The sequence below is a fragment of the Protopterus annectens genome, chromosome 7.part0 (genome assembly GCF_019279795.1).
Source record: "Protopterus annectens isolate FY-2018-M chromosome 7.part0, PAN1.0, whole genome shotgun sequence".
Lineage (NCBI taxonomy): Eukaryota > Metazoa > Chordata > Ceratodontiformes > Protopteridae > Protopterus > Protopterus annectens.
In genome coordinates this window covers 277,764,017-277,781,043 of record NC_056739.1, presented here as the reverse complement: position 1 = coordinate 277,781,043, position 17,027 = coordinate 277,764,017, and the positions used below count along the sequence as shown (strand labels likewise).

At 38.8% G+C, this 17,027-nt stretch overlaps 1 protein-coding gene across 1 annotated transcript in view; it reads right to left on the bottom strand.

Annotated features, from left to right (window-relative positions):
• Positions 1–17,027, bottom strand: part of MDFI (MyoD family inhibitor) — a 647,095-nt gene that overhangs the window by 24,946 nt on the left and 605,122 nt on the right. Inside the window, exon 4 of the mRNA XM_044076755.1 lies at positions 15,204–15,494. Within this exon, the coding sequence (XP_043932690.1) occupies positions 15,204–15,494 (291 nt within the window). The remainder of the gene's footprint in view (positions 1–15,203; positions 15,495–17,027) is intronic.

Below are 17,027 nucleotides of genomic sequence, written 5' to 3'. Positions count from 1 at the left end.
AAGTGGATAGTCTGATTCAAAGCTACACTGGATACTACCTTTGTCATAAAGGTAGGGTTGGTTCGTAAGGAAACTTGGTCCTGATGGAAAATGATGAAAGGTTGCACAGCCATGAGGGCCTGTAGCTCCGAAACCCTGCATGCTGAGGTGATAGCCAGAAGGAAGGCTGTTTTCCATGACAAGTATTGTAGTTCTGTTGAAGCAGCTAGCTCGAAGGGAGGAAGGGTCAGCTTTTCCAATACAAAGTTGCGGTCCCAAGCAGGGACTGGTGGTTTCCTTGGGGGTTTTATATTCTTTGCCCCTCTGAGGAACTGTCTTAAGAGAGGATGAGAGAATAAAGGAGGATCTGTGTTGTATTGTGCAGAAATGGCTGAAGCGTGGATTTTGATGGAGGAGAAGGAAAGTCCACTGTTTAACATTTCAGCTAGGTACTGTAAAATTTGAGGTAAATTTATTACCCAAGGATTCTGGCCCTTTTCTTGATTCCAGGCACAAAATCGTTTCCATTTGGCGGAGTAGGCTTTTCTAGTAGAAGGTCTTCTGGCCTCCAAGATGACATCCTGCACCTCCTTGGAGAGGAGGGTCTGTTGGAAAATCAAGGAATTCTCCATGCAGCTAGATTTAGGGTTTTAAGCTGGCTGTGAAGAGTCTTGAAGTTGTGCTGGGACAACAGAAGAGGGACTAGAGGTAGGATCCATGGTGGGGAATGTGTCAGGCTCTTCAGGAGCGGATACCAGTGTTGTCTTGGCCAATCTGGAGCAATGAGAATCATTTTCGGCCTCTGCTCTGGCTTTTAATAGAACTTTGGGCAGCAGAGGAAGATGCGGAAAGGCATAGACTGTCAACATTGTCCAATTGAAAGAAAGTGCGTCCACTTTTCAGGCCTGTGGATGATAGGTCCTTGAACAAAATTTTTTCAATTGGTAATTTCTGTGGGTAGCAAAGAGATCTATGTCTGGCTGTCCCCATGCCTGAGTTATCTTTGTGAAAACTTGAGGATGCAACTTCCATTCGTGTGGATCTGTCATATTTCTGCTTAGGCTGTCTGCCAGTGTGTTTTCCTTCCCTGGCAGGAATTGTGCCTGTAGTTGAATTTGCAATTCTAGTGCTGTGTTCCATAGGGTCATGGCTTGCCTGCACAGGGGGTATGAATGAGTTCCCCCCTGTTTGTTTATGTACCACATCACTGTGGTGTTGTCTGTCCTTATCAATAGCTGGCCTGGATGTAGTAGGTCTTTGAAGGCCATAATAGCATTTTGCACGGCTAGCATTTCCTTTTGGTTGATGTGTAGGTGCTTCTCTTTTTGAGACCATTTTCCCTGAATGCACTGATCTGTCATATGTGCCCCCCAGGAGTAGTCTGAGGCATCTGTTGTGATGATTTGAGTTGCTTGAGGTATGCAGAAAGGGAGACCTATGTTTCTTTGGCATGCTTGAGTCCACCACAGAAATTCCTTTTGAAGGCATGGAATGAGTAGTATAATTGTTTCCAAGCTGTGGCTGTGTTGAGACCATAAGTTTTTTAGGTACCATTGAAGTTTCCTCATATGCAGCTTTGCACATGGGATTAGTAGGATGCAAGATGCCATGAATCCCAGAGCCTGCAGGATTTTCCTTGCAGTCAGCCTGGTGAAGGTTGCCATTTTGCTGAAGTATTGAGACAGTTGCCCTTGTTTGTCTGGCGTGAGGTAGGCCATCTGGGTGGTTGTATTCAAGCTGGCACCCAGGAAAATTATTTGTTGAGAGGGTATTAGTTTTGATTTCTTTTTGTTGACTGTGTATCCCAGAAAGTTCAACAGTTTTATTACAAATGCCAGGTGTTTCAGAAGTATGTCCTTGCTGACTTGGATCAGGCAGTCATCCAGATATGGGTATATTTGTATTCCTTGAAGTCTGCAGAAGGCGATTACTGATGCCAGGCATTTCATAAACCCTCTGGGCGCAGTAGATAAGCCAAAGGGCAATACAGAGAATTGATAATGGGTTGAACCTGCAAGAAATCTGAGGTATCTTCTGCAATCTTGTCTGATAGGGACATGCAGGTATGCCTCCTAGAGGTCCAGTGTTACCAGCCAAGACTCCTTGCCCAGCATGGGAAGAAGCTGCTGTAATGTGAGCATCTTGAATTTTGGTACCTGTAAATATGTGTTTAGGATGGATAGGTCTAAGATAGGTCTCCAATCTTTGTCTTTCCTTGGTACCAGGAATAGTCTGGAATAAAACCCCTGACCTTGTGACCTTGTTCTTTTGCAGGTACCTCTTGAATCGCTTTCATATCCATGAGAGCTGAAATTTGTTTTTGTGCCTCTGCCCTTTGATTTTGTGGCAGGTTTGGCATGCCTCTCATTTTTGGAAGGGTGTGAAAGTGGAACCTGTAGCCTCTGTCTATAATGTCCAGAATCCATTTGTCTTTTGTAACAATATGCCATTTTTTTGAGAATAATGCCCAAAGGTGCTGCCATTAAAGCTTTGCTTGGCAAGTAAAGGGGGAAGTCATTGTGTCTGTTTTCTGAATGACTGTGATCTATCTTCTCCACCTCTTGGGGTTGGTTCTTGCCACTGTCTGGCTCTGAAAGACCCTTGAGGTTGCCCTCTACCCCTTGGGCATCTGTATCTGCCCCTTTGAGGTCTGTCCGTGGCTGGAAAGGACCAATTTTTTGAAGGCCAGTTTCTGCTGAAACGTGGAGGTTGTACCTGCAGGAAATCTTTCACTGTTTGCATTGATTTCACTTTTTCCTCCATTTTCTTTAGTACCTCCTCAGCTTTAACACCAAACAATACATCTTTTTGAAGAGGTGCATCTAATAATTTAGCTTTGACATGATCTGGTAAGGCTTGCTCTTTGAGCCAAGCATGTCTATGTATAACAGACCCCATAACAGCAGCTCTACATGAGGCCTCTAAAGCATCAAAACCACACTGCAAGGTATGTTTACCCACTTGCTCTGCACCATGCAACAAATCCTGCAACTCTTTTAAATCTGGTTGTACTGGTTGTGTCATTTTGCTTTAAAAGTGAGATAACAAAAACTGTTGATACTTTAACATATGGAACTGACAGTTTAATGCCCTCATGGTTAAAGTGGCCGAGGTGTACACCTTTTTTCCCCACCTTTCTGAAGCTCTGGAATATCTCTCTGAAGGTAATGGGTTTTTAGCAGTAGAGGCCTTAATTCCCTTGGGACCCTGTGAAATAGTTTCTGGGTCAGCAGTATGGCTTTTGTATAGGAACTGGTGTGAATCAGGAACCCGGTAATACCTGTCTGGTTTAACAGGAGCTGGAGGTAAAGAATCTGGATTAAGGCTGGCTTCTGTGTACACATCATACAAAATATCTAAAACAGGAGGGTTAGCCAGGGGCCTATGCTGGGGGAGCAAGAGAAAATCCCTGAGCCTTTTCTTGGAATCTGAGTAATCTTGGCCTTCCCAGTGAAAGTGTTCCCTCAATGTATGTAGGGTTTCCCCAAAAGAGTAGTCCTCAGGGGGGGAGACCAAGGGAATAGACTCCTCTGCATCAGAGTCTTCAAAAGGAGAATAGGCATAGTCCTGGTCCTCAGAATGTTCAGAGGTAATAGAGGCTTGATCTGAGGAAGGGTAGTCTTCCTCTAATCTGGGCCTTTTGTCCGAGGGGGGTTAAGAACCCCTGATAAGAGTAATCAAATCCTCAGCCATTTTGAGCATCTGTTTTTTAGGCATGGGGCCTTGAGAGGGGGTCTGAGGTCCCTGTTTTTTTTTGGTTTTCATGGCTGCTTTAGATTTAGTGAAAGCTTTAATAGAGAAGGAGGAAGGCCTGAAGACACCTTGAGAGGTATCTGTAGTAGGAATGGGGACCGAGGAGCCTGCGACCTCGGGTACTGAAGACACCGGTAATGTTGTGTCATCGGTACCCAGGGGCTGCGTAGGTGCCTCGCTGAGAACCTGATAACCAGTAGTCGGCCTTAGCGTGGTGTCAGTAGTCGGTGCGGACCTCGTATGTCGGTCCTTATCTTTGCGTCTTTTACTCAAAACTGGAGTCGGAGTATCCGACGACATAATATAATTAAATTTTTTACTAAAATAGTGAAGGGCGAACTCCGCCCGGCGCTTAATAGTGCATTTGCTGAATCTAGCACAAAAACGGCAGGCCAAAACGTCGTGGTCTGGGCCTAAGCAAGGTATACAGAAAGAGTGGAAATCCTTATGTGGTATTTGCTTCCCACATGAAATGCAATTATTAACTTTGTCTGACATCGGTCTGAGGCAAGAAAAGTTTCAACGGGTACTTAGCTTTCAAGAAGACTTTGGCTGAAATATTTTCGTAAATCTCAGGAGCTGGCCGACCGGCACTTGCGAACTGCTTCTGCTTCGGGCACTGCACTGCAAGAAAGACTGAAGAAGATGGCATCGGCTGCCTCTTTTATACCCCTGCCACACTGACATCAGGGAAGAAGTGACGACAACCGACGCCGGACCTAGACTTTGGAATTCGGCCGACCGAGGACCCACCTGACGGCAGGATAACCCCATCTGTAATGACTGCAGCTGTATGCACGATGAACATCTGCTTCTGCTTCGGCACCGCACAGCAAGAAAGACTGATGTAATGGCATCGGCTTCTTGCTTTATACCCCTGACTACCTGACATCATGGAAGATGAGACAGCAACTGACGCAGGACCCAAGACTTTGATAATCAGGCCGACTGAGGGCTACTGCAAGCAGATAACCCAAATGTGATGACTGCAACAGTGAAAAACAAAGAACATCTACAAACATAAAATAGATATTCTTTCTAATATACTATTGCTATCATCTGCTCATTAAATTGTCATCTTTTGGTTTCTTTTCTGTCTTTTCTCTCTCTCTCTCTCTCTCTCACTCATAATCATTTTCTTCTGGTTTTCTACAATCTTTGAAGTGTGTGACTATTTGGTCTGTCAGCTCAGTGTCAAGCCATGCAGGATATTGCAGGTCAGACAATCAAACTTTTAAATAAACTTGGATTGCATCTAATAAATATTTAAGGAAGTAACAACTTTAATAAAGGAAACAAGTTAATGAATCAGAATCTCACTCAGGTTATAAGAATTTTATGAATATTTCAGTCACCTTTAATTCTGTTCCATCCCTTCTTTATTGCTTTCCACTCACAGACACTAGATTGCCACTAGTTGTTTTTTTCTTTGTGAGTATTAATATGTAATTCCAGGGGCGGCTCATGCTGTAGGACTGCAGGACAGCAGCCCCCCACCTGTAAAAAGAACAAAATAAATTCCCCCCACTCACTGTAGAAAATAGAAAATAAAATAGAAAATAAAAAAAAATTCAGGAGTAGTCCCAGAACTCCACACATGCGTGCTTAGTTCCTGACTGCTGTGTTAGGCAGTCCAGAACTCCATGCATGTTTCATTCCTGAACTCAAGACTGCTCTGTTAAGCAGTCCGGATAGGGAAGGCAGGGAACTCTGCCCTGCCAGCCCAGAAGTCTATACAGTCATGACTGCACAGACTGGAAGAACACCAGACTGCATCAACTGCAGGCTGGAGGCTCCAGCCTACTCACGTTGAGACCCAGAACAGCCTGAGTGGGCTGTTATGGAGGACAGAATTGCTAAGGAGAACATAGCTGCAATGGAGGATCTGCAGGTAGGGTGTGTGTGCTGCTGCAAAGGACAGAATTGCTACAGAGGATCAGGGATACATTGCTGCCATGGAGGATCTGCAAGTAGGGTGTATGTGCAGAGGATCGGGGATACATAGCTGCCATGGAGGATCTGCAAGTAGGTTGTGTGTGCAGAGGACAGAATCACTATGGAGGATCAGGGATCTGCAGGTAGTGTGTGTGTGTGTGTGTGTGTGTGTGTGTGTGTGTGTGTGTGTGTGTGTGTGTGTGTGTGTAATGCCCCAGTTGATACATGGTGGTGGGTAGAGAATAAGACTTGAAACCTGTACCTTGGGCCCAAGTGACAAGAGTCTGAATTCCCTACCCACCACCATTTGTAAAACATTTGCAGATTTTTGCCTCATATTTGTTCTTTTATGTTCCTCATAAAATCTGTGGTTTCTGTATTTTTGTTGCTTAACACAGCCAGTAGTGCAGTGGTGCAGTGGCAGCATTGTTGCCTGACAGCTACTGGTTTGATTCTTGGCTGGGGTGCCTTCTGTGTGGAGTCTGCATGTCCTCCCTGTGTTTATGTGGGTTTGCTCTGGTGTACTCAATGGATATTTGTCCCTATTATTTGGACTGCATTCCCCCATTATTGGATTTGTCCAGATTTTTTGTGCCAAGGTTGAGAGCTACAGTGATAACTGAACTCACTGAATATGTTTGGGGGCTGTATTCTCCCATTACTGGCTTTGTTCAGGTGTTTTGTGCTAAGATGTTGACAGCTATGTTGAGAACTGAATTCACTAAATGGTAGCCATTTAAGTTTCAGTCTTCCTTTCTTTCATAAAACAGATGCTTTGACATAGTGGTATGTTGCTCTGACTGTTTTGCACAGGATCCTGGGTTCACTACTTGGTAGTGAAATGTATGGTGGTAACACAGCATTTTATTCTAACAACTTTCCAACATTATACAAGCAATGTTTAAAATGTGTCCCTATTTTTTGGTCTTTTGCCCCCCCCCCCTAAATTTTGGATTTTTCTAGATTTCTTGTGCTGCAAAGTTCAGAGATGCAGTTGAGTGTCAAGTAGATTTTACAAGAAGCTGAGAGCTGCAGGGGAACAAAAGTTTAGTGCTGCTTATGCTACATCTGCTTGTGTTGTCAATAGCACAATAAGTAGTATACTTGCTTTTAATGCAGAAGGCTGTGGGTTCTACTCCCACAGTAAATAAATGCATTGCTCATACTGTACTGCATTGTAAAGGGGGTGGATGCTGCAGTACTTTTTGGTGAAGATACCTAGTAACCATGAACCTGTTATCAGTTTGCCATCCATTCCCTATTACAATATTACTAACTTATCGTTTTTTTAATGCAACTTAGGCAATTTATTCCTCAAGGGCGGCAGGCACTTTATTTGTAGATGAAACAATGAACTATAAAGTTGTTTGCTAGCAGCAACCTCTTCATTAGTTACAGATTTCTTTAATGTTGAATTATTTAGATGACTTTTACTTCTTCAGAGATTGTGTATATTTACTGATACTGTTGGACTGTAGAAGTTTGAGCAGACTTTTATAATAGAAATGTTCGGAATTGGGCAGTTTTGTCATTAAGGGTGCATGCATTTTGTTTCATTGTTTACTGGAAAAATGTTATGAATTGGGCAATTTTGTAATTATTGGTGCATGCATTTTGTTTTATTGTTTACTGGAAAAATGTTCAAAACAAATTTAAAACGCCCTCTAACAACTGTACTATATTGTACAAGGAATATAATTTAATACAATCAGGAAGGTGTATCAAAGACCATGTGTATGTTTCGTGTGCAAGGGGCCTATGATTTGAAAACAGCCCAAAGTTAATCTTTATCTGCCACTGGCAGAATGTATTTTCTTTGAATGTGGGTTTCAATGCTGTTTCAATGAATGTGAGTTTCAAGGGCAGAGAAGTTTTATTGCTAAGTCTGTTTTCATTGTGAGATTGCATTGCTTTATTTAGCAGATGTCTTAGTGTTTGTGCTGTAAAATGCAAAATAAAAATTTCAAATGAAGTCCAAATCATCGTAGAAGTAAAGCAGTTTGCACATTAGTGTTTATGGTAAATGGGGTGAAATAGCCAAGTTCATTGGAATGGCTGAAGGGGGGAGGCTCCATTCGACCATGATTTTGTGAGGGGGAAGGGCGGCAAACTCAAAGACAGCCCCGGCTGAACTATACCTCTCAACTGTCCAGATTTTCACAGAATGAATAGATTTTTGCTTCTTATTTTTGGTTTGTTCCTCATAAAACATGTAGTTTTCTGGCAAATAATTTAGGAATTAAGTCACTAAATAATGACAGACACTGAGTTTCAAACTTCATAACCTTCAGAAAAATGCATGCTAAAGCAAGACCTGTTATATCAATTGTCTCAGTTTATACAACAATTTATAGTACTGTTTATATGTTCCTCTAGTATATTTGGCCTTGTCCAGAATTCCTGCATTAATAGGTTAAGAGGTACATGCAAATAAATTGCTTTATAGAATTAGACATATCCAAACCTCTCAACTGTCCCCAATTTTGGCTCAAAATGTTGCTCTTCCCCTAATAATCCCGCCACAAAATGGCAATTTTGGAAGAAAACGTGGAGGGCTTACAATTAAGAAATAACTGTAATAATCAGTTATAGATTACTTTTATTTTAGAAAGGCATGTAGATTCTTTTATTTTGTCAGCTGTTCAAGTTAACAGTACAAATATTAAAAAAGTGTCCCTTCTTTGACAGGTTCCCAGCTGTATTGTGTGGCTATTTTATATTTTTGCATCACATTTTTGGTCCATTTTTCATAAAATTGTGTTTTTTGGCAAATTAGTGGCAGATCATTAAAGACTGAAATTAGAAAATAATGACAGACATTTGAGTTTCAGATTTCATACCTTTCAGAAAATTCATACTAATGCAAGACCTACTATTCAATTACCTTTCTAAGTTTATAAGAGCAATATTTAAAAATTGTCCTTATTTTTGGGCCTTTGTCTCACTTCTATGTATGGCTCTGTCCATAATTCTTGTTCTGAGGTTGAGAGGTATGACAGATGTGTCAAGGCCATCACAGTCAGCCAGAGACATTTCAAATTGTGACATACTTGTTGTACCCCACTCTCCCATGTAGTGACTCTGGATGTGTCCAAGCAAGGCAAGGAGCAGTTATGCAGTGTAAATGTGTAGAGTATCCCCCCATCCAAGGTAGACACAAGTGCTACTTTTATTCTGTCCTTGATTTTGCAGAATGTTCTGGTTTCTGTCATATTTTTACACTGTTGATTTTTGCTTATTATTACTCAGAAAGTGCCTGTTGCTCTGTGTTTAAGTAGCAATGCTTTAATGACCATCAGATAAACTTGTCTGAGATTGTAAGATGCCAGTAAGCTTTAATAAGCATACTGTTAAAGAACTGCCAACATTGAAAGCCTTTCTGATGTTGCCATGCAGAAAATACTTACATAACTACATAATGTATAAGCCTTGGGTATTGAAATGCATATGACAGTATTTGTAGTAAAGGACAGGATTACATTATTTTAAGAAGCTCATTACATTTGTTGGAGACTTGCAGTCATCTTTGCAGGCTTTACCTGTAACCCAAACAGAATGCCAGTCTATCATGTGTGGTCCATTACCTGTACAATAATCCTTTAAGCAATGTATCTTGAGCTTGTTTCTTGTTTTCTTTTAATTTTTTACTTTGATCATGTTTTCCCCATGAAACAAGTAGATAGTTGTCAGGCAGCAGGTGTTTTTTGCATAAGAAACATTTTTACAAGTGGGGATATCACAGAGATTGCTACTTTCAGCATGTTACTTGGTACTTTAATAAAGCTGAATATAAATTATAATTAGAACTGCAGTGCAAGGAGAAGTGGTTTGAGTTGAGTGCTGCTTATTTTTCTTATACTTGATTTTGACTGGCACTCCAGTAATGTATTTAAAAAGTAATTTATTTTTTCATGCCTTGAAACCTTTTTGTTTCCATCTAGATATTAAGTAAGCTGTCATGTAGCCAAAGCATTGAAATATTTTTTTTCTTCTACACTTCATTTTGTCTTGATTGGACTCTCATAATAACGGTTTGGCACCCAGTGTAGCATATTTAATTAAAGTTACAGTTTTTGTGGTTTTGAGCATAGCCCCTCCGCTTTTTATTTGGCCACACCCCTTCCCATTGACCCCACCCATTCACCTGTCTCCTGCAGCCCCCCTTTGATTTGAAGTCACCAGCCGCCAATGTCTAATTCTCTCTGTCTGCTTATGTTTTCAAAAATAGAAACATCAATTCCACTCTTTCTTTCTCAGGTATTACTTTGTTGAATTTGAGAAGGGTAGCAGCTTCAGCTAATATATTAAATCATTTTATTCCAGATGACAGACGTAAATAGATTTTTGCTGGAAATACCATTTATGTTCTTATATTGTTCTTCCTTAATGTTTTTACCATAGTGCAAAAAAAATTTCTTTACTCAGTAGTTTTAGTAGAACAATAATTGGCAGAATCAACAGTAGTTGAACTAATCTTGATAGGACTTTTACTTCAAGCTGATTTTAAGACCAGTTCTTTATGTAAATAATATAAAAACTTAACAACTATGTATTTGGACATGTTGTTTACTTTATAAGAAAATGCTGCAACAGCAGTTGTATGAATTCTCCCAATGCTGCATAGTAAACTTCTTGTTAATTTTAGTGTCTGGGGTATTCATGTAGTTAAAAACTCACTATATAATTACCCTCATGCTTTTCTGCCACACCAAAAATTCTAATATTGTTCCTTCTTTCCCTATTTTCTGAGACTTTCTTTTTCCTTAGCCATGTACATTGTTATAATAAATAGTCTGGATGATTTTCTCATTCTTTACTTAGAGACAGACAACCATATTATATTATTCAGGGTGTTTTCAATCTTTTATTTGCATTTCATGTTAAGAGACCATGGCAGTTAGCATTTCATTTTGTTTCACGCAGATCAAATAACTTTGCTGTATATTGTCCATTTTCTTTGAAAACACCTGATTTTCAATTTAAAATCTTGAATTAATGAAAAGAGTTGTTAAGCATCTTCTGTCAGAGCAGAATATACTTGGTGTGATTTAGCAGAACTCATTTTCACAAGAAGACTAGTTAAGCATCTCACAGGAAATGTCATAAAATAATTTCCAGCTATAAGTCCACTGCTTTCAGTCACAAAATGTTACTGCTCACTTTCAGATACACAATGGAACTAGGTTTAAGGGTTTTTATAAATATTTTCCTGCCAGAATTAAAAGATAAAATAATACTCCTATAGTGTTCCAGTTCTAAATACAGCATGATGTCACTCCTGAAAAGCTACTGTTTAACATTTATGTATAAAGTCAGTCACTAATTGGTGTCCTTAGCAATATACTTACTTTTGATCTTAGCTATGATGTTACCACACAAGTCATTTGAGTTCTGGAACTATACCTTTCTTAACAGTCAATTCAAGAGCATCTATTCCACTGGCTCCCCTTATATCTCTGCATTAGTTCCACTGCAGTAAATACAGGGGCTGTCCTCAACCATTGTTTGTTCACTGTCATGTATCATATCATTGAAACCTTTTTTTGCAGCATGCAGGTACTTCTTTATGAATGTTTATTAATCTATATCCCTGTAGTGTCTGATAATAAACATGCCACTACTTTCTTAACCAAATTATAACTGCTGCAATTAAGCCTTGGAAAGCCTGAAGCAGCTGTATTACAGCTATGTGATTTAATCAGCAAAATATGTGTGTGTGTGTGTGTGTGTGTGTGTGTGTGTGTGTGTGTGTGTGTGTGTGTGTGTGTGTGTGTGTGTGTGTGTGTGTGTGTATTTATTTATATTTATATAGGGCATGAAAAGTGGTGGTGCTGTGGTAGTGTTGTCACCTCGCAGTAAGACGCTGACCAGTTCGATTCTCAGCTAGAGCGTCTTCTGCATGGACACTTGCGTGAATGGGCATACCTTCGTTGAAGGCTGTGTGTCAGGGCTGGTAACTCAGCACGTAAAAATCAAATAGCAATCATTAGCGGACCAGAGTTCCGCTGTGGTGACCCCTAACCGGGAAAAGCCGAAAAGACACAAACAAATAGAGCATGAAAAGATGTGTGAACTTCCGACTTTTTTCAATGAACTAACAGAGAGTCAGACAATGAAGAACTACCCTGATGCTGTGTTGCACAGACATTATCTCTTTCTGCATTTTGCATCTACATATAATATTCTGAAAATTCAGTCAATTTAGCTTAAGTCAGTAATTATTTTAGTAAAAAGACCTAGGGTAATGTTTAGCTGTAGACAGCTGATGTTTCTTTCTTTAAATCTACTTCATCTATTTGTTCAAAAGGATTATGTTATATTACCTTACACCTTTACATATTTTTCTGCATATTTTGCGGACAGTTGTACTGCTTAACTCATTATTTCTTAATTAAAGCATTTTTCACTTGTAAAAAACCTGTGGTCATCTACTTGGTCATTCATTAATTGATAAGAAGGCATTTGTTGGTATAGGGTGGCAAGTTGATGCTGTCTACCTGTAACAGGCCAGACCTTTCTGCTACACACTATCATTTGAGTTTATAATTATTTGGCTTATTAACAAGAATGTAAAAGTAACTGGATGTTCCCAGCCTGGTAACCTGGGCTTGTGGCAGTTTACTACCTTCAGCTCAGACAGAAGTCTGCTGTATTCCAAGAAATTAAATGTTTGTGTGTGTATAAGATTCTCTTGAAAGTATAGCTACGGTGGGCAAGTGAGGACAGGCAGGTTCAGGAAACAGAAAGACAATGGTGAGAAAGGGGATCTGGAGATATGTGCCAAAGAGTTTGCTCAGAGGAGTGTTCAGTATGAAACCTATTCACGGGTGTTGATTGTGTAAGCCCATACCCATGAGAACAGTACATATTTCTTGCATACTCTCGTGGCCAAGCTGCTCTAAGTGAATTGTTTACTGAGTTGATTTTGTGTGCATTTTTTATACTATAAAATCTTTACTGCCAGTGAAATGGCTCAAGTGACCATAGGCCTGGAGGCACTGAGATTTTAGAAGTTTATATTTTAAGATACTTTAAGGGGGGGCAGTGAAATGACTCTGAGGATCACGGCCTAGGACACAGTAGTTTTCCCAAACCAATATCAATATCAAAAGAAAAATTATTAACATTTCCACAAAGCCATGGTTATGCAGTTACACAAGGTTTCATTTTCTATTAAAGAGGAAAACACACTGAAATCAAACTAAACAATCTGCTCAGCTCTTGCAGAGGGCTTTATAAAACTTGTCAGAGCTTGTTAGCATTTTTCAAAATGTACGTGGAATCCAGCACTGTGTTGGCTGGAAAAGAAAAAAATATTGGAAAATCATAGTAATGGTATGATGATATACAGACCATGGTTTATTTTGCAAAAGAGGCAGTCACAGATACTCAGTTCAGGAAAACAAACCAACTGGAATAGGCTTATTGATAAACTGCTTTTGCAAAAAAAGCAGTATTTTCTAAAAAGGAAGCAGAACTGTTCTACCCCTATGTAGAAGGGTGTCTTGGCATTTCTAATTTTAGAAATTTACCTCTCAGACTTAAGTATCTCAGAGTAAAACAGCATTTCCTCTTTTGAAGTAATCCTAAAGTACCATAACAGTTACACGCAACAAAACTTTTTTCTTTATCACAAAAAATCAGAAATATAATATTATTGTAATTTACAAAACCAGCCTTCTTTCAATAAAACTGCTATCTCCTTCATAAAGTAAGACTCAGTAAAAACTGCTGTAACAAAATGCCCATTTAATTTGTAACAATAGCCTGGTGTCCATTCATGCTAAAAATGGCAATTACATCTACACTTAACATTTTATGGATTTTTTAGCCTAGTAGGCCTATGGATCATCCATATATCCACTCTACATTTTAAAGGAATGTTTCAGTCACACCTTATCAGATTCAGAAAGGGATCAAAAAGTAGAGCTGTAGCTCAGCCATTCAAACAAATAGAAGCAAGCAAAACTACTGCACATAATATGGCCTATGTTACATTACTTTGCTCCAGTTGTAACAAAAATGGTGAAAAATCATGATGTTTTAGTTGCCCATGATGATTCGTCATCTCAGCATAAGTTCTTACCTTTCTATACAGCAATTTATAATCGAACTTCCGAAAGAATACTCTTTGAATAACTGCAAACTCCTCACAGTTAATGTATTGCTTTCAAGTTTACCTGTACTAGAGAGCTGTCATTCATTTTATAAAAACGTATTACATAATTTGAATCAAATATGTCCTTTGTAATATATAATAGTGCAGTTAGTGAAATTCACTGTGATAAGCTATACTTTGTTGGTTGTCTAGCAATGCACCAATGGACAAGTGTAGGAAATTTTATTGCAGACACGTGACTAAAAGTCAGTTTGTTATCAGTGATCCCTTCCACGGGTGGCATCCTCTTTTTCCCTGAGACGCAATGGCCTCAGAAGTAGACAATTAAATAAAAGTGATACAAGCAGCACAGACCCAGCAGGAAAAGAGTAAGCGGCTTTGCTTACAAAGAAAATTATAATTCTGAATAAGTGTGTAACATGATTGAAATGGTTCCCCTACCTGTAGAATAAATAAATGACCGAATGAAAGACCTTGAAGACTGCATTTGTTCAACTGAAATGTATTCTTTTTGTCAGTGAATTTTACTTAAAGCTGTTTTGCCATTTGGAGAGAGAAGGAGCACATTTGTCCCATGGTTCATGCATTCAAACTACTAAGATAACATTAACAGTAGTGGGGTCACAGTGGTAGGAGAAGAGGTTGTGTGGGATCATGGCTATGTGACTGCTGTGGTACTGCACGCGTAACAAGAATGCAGTTAGAAAGTTCTCCCTAGATAGTAAGACACAAGAGTTTATTTAAATAGTTATATTTAACAGAGTGAGTGGGATTGTGAAGTATCAGTGTTGTCAGATCGGACATCCTAGACAGTGAATCCCTTTGCCCCTGCACTCACAGATTTCTAATGAGTTCATAATAAATTAATGAGAATCTCATCTCACCACTCAGTGTAACATTAGTATTGTACATAGTAAAATCTTACTTCCAAGTCAACTTTCTTGTTACTGTAGGGCCTGTCAGCATATTTACTAGTATTATAACATATCTTTTTTTAGTTTTTTGAATGGACAGGATCTATAAAAGTGAATAGTCTGGTTTGTATACACAGCTAGGAGATATGAGATAAAGTACTTTACTGATGGTGTACAGGGCAGCACAGAACTTGTCTACCACAATGTAAGCACTTGGTTTTCTTCATATTCAATGATTTATTTTTATAATTATGCTAATTCCATCTAAGAAATGTTTCTATATACTGCAACAAAGCACAGTTAGTACTTAAGTCATCTGCAAACAATGACAACTGTTTAATTGTCAGACTTCTTGAATCACTTAAAAGTAGCATGACTACTTTGGAACCAAAACTATTGCATGAATTATCATGGATTACTATAGCCATTTATTGTAGCTCCTAATAAATTAATGAGAACTCCTTGCTTTACAAATGTTGTGTCTGTGTATAACATAATCATACCCTCATGGGCATCAGCTGGTATCTGAGATGCTACTGACTTAGAACTGCTTCGACTTTTCTTGCTGCTGTGACTGTTGATGGAAGGGTTTGATTGTAGTTTCTTATGCGATGTCTGGGAGGTAGGCGGGCACTGAATCACATGACTGGGAGTGCCATTTACCGCCGTGTGCCTCATATCAATCTGTCCTGACACATGTCCTTTGTCACTAGTTAATAATACATCTGTTGCCGCTTCAGGCACTTCAGCATTCCCTAGTGCAGACTTCAGATTTGACTTCACTAGTGGCTGACCTAAGAAAATAATTGAAAAAAACACATTAACTTGTTTACAGCATCAATTCCATATAATGTACTGTGGTTTGTGAATTTTTACATCATAAAAAAAACAAGCATGCACCGATTTTTTAAATTATTATTTTTTTTCCTATTTTTATACCACAACTTTTACTTTATCTGGAGACTAATAACACAAAATTTCAGCTCTTCTCCACAGAATGATTTCCAGTTCTACACATTAGCTACATATCACTAAGTGTTTTTTTTTTTGTCATTCAGATTTGTGATCTGGGTCTTCTCATGAATTTGTACATTTGGACAGTTTTAAGAGCTCTTGATAGTTGACTGCATAGATCTATGTTGACACAGTTCTTATTTTCTGCAAACTTGAGAAGTTTCTGGAAAGAATGGTAGAGATAACTAAATGTGTTTAATCCTGTAGCTCAATATGGTCTGTAGTTCAGTAAAACTGCACTAATAATACACTATTGGGCTGTACGCCTAAAGGGTCTCTACTATAAATGTACTAAATAATTATGGTCAAGACAGTTACTGAAATGTAACTAAATAAGAAAATCAAACTGTGACCCATCTGAACTGCTTCTAGACCTTTTTAAAATCATGTATGTCTGAAACAGAAATAGCATTATAAAAACTGTGTATTCATTGCATCCATATTATTAACAGTAAGTGAATTACGTTTCACCACTGTGAAGGATCCATGTGATACATGTTTTTTGTAAATTATTCTGTTATCTCACTGTATATTACAAAGAAAATGATATTTCACCTATTTTGCATGTCTTTAATATTTGCAACAATGTAGACGTATGAAATGGGAGCCAGACGTGTTCAACACACTGACTGACTCTGTACGATCAATCATTACTGCATGTTTACCAGCTGTTCTTCACAGAAGACTGTGGCTGCAGTTTCCCAGGGATTTTTCCTCTTCCCAACATGACCTCAGGTGTGGTATACATAAGTAGCGGGGATGAGGAGGTACAGGAAGTCCTGTCCTCTACAAAAATATTTTTTTATGTAGATTTTACATTTCAAATATTGTGCATATTTGAGTGATTTTTTTTTTCAGTTTTGATGGTCAGAATTGAAATATTGTCTGGTAGCATTGTGACTGTTTTACCAGAAGGCCCTAAAGAAGAACACACAACCTACATATTTTACTGTTGCCCTCACATAGATTACAATGGCAAAGAAAAGCTTGCTTTTTGCTAAACTTTGTACAATTCTACATTCAAAGGGGCTTCACACTTGTACCTCCCCAAAGTGCTATTTTATCTTCATTCACCTACTGTCAAAATATATTAACTCTGAGGTTGCTATACCTTTCAGCAAAAGTATACTTAATTTTGTTTTACAAATTCAATTTCATATTTAATATACCTAATTAGTAAAGAAAAGTGTTGTGTAGGGAGGATACTGCCCCTGTACAAAACGTGTTTAAATTTTTTTTGATACTGCTATAATATTACTTAGAATTTTAGTTTTGTTATATACTTGTAGGAAATTAAATATACTAGATGTATT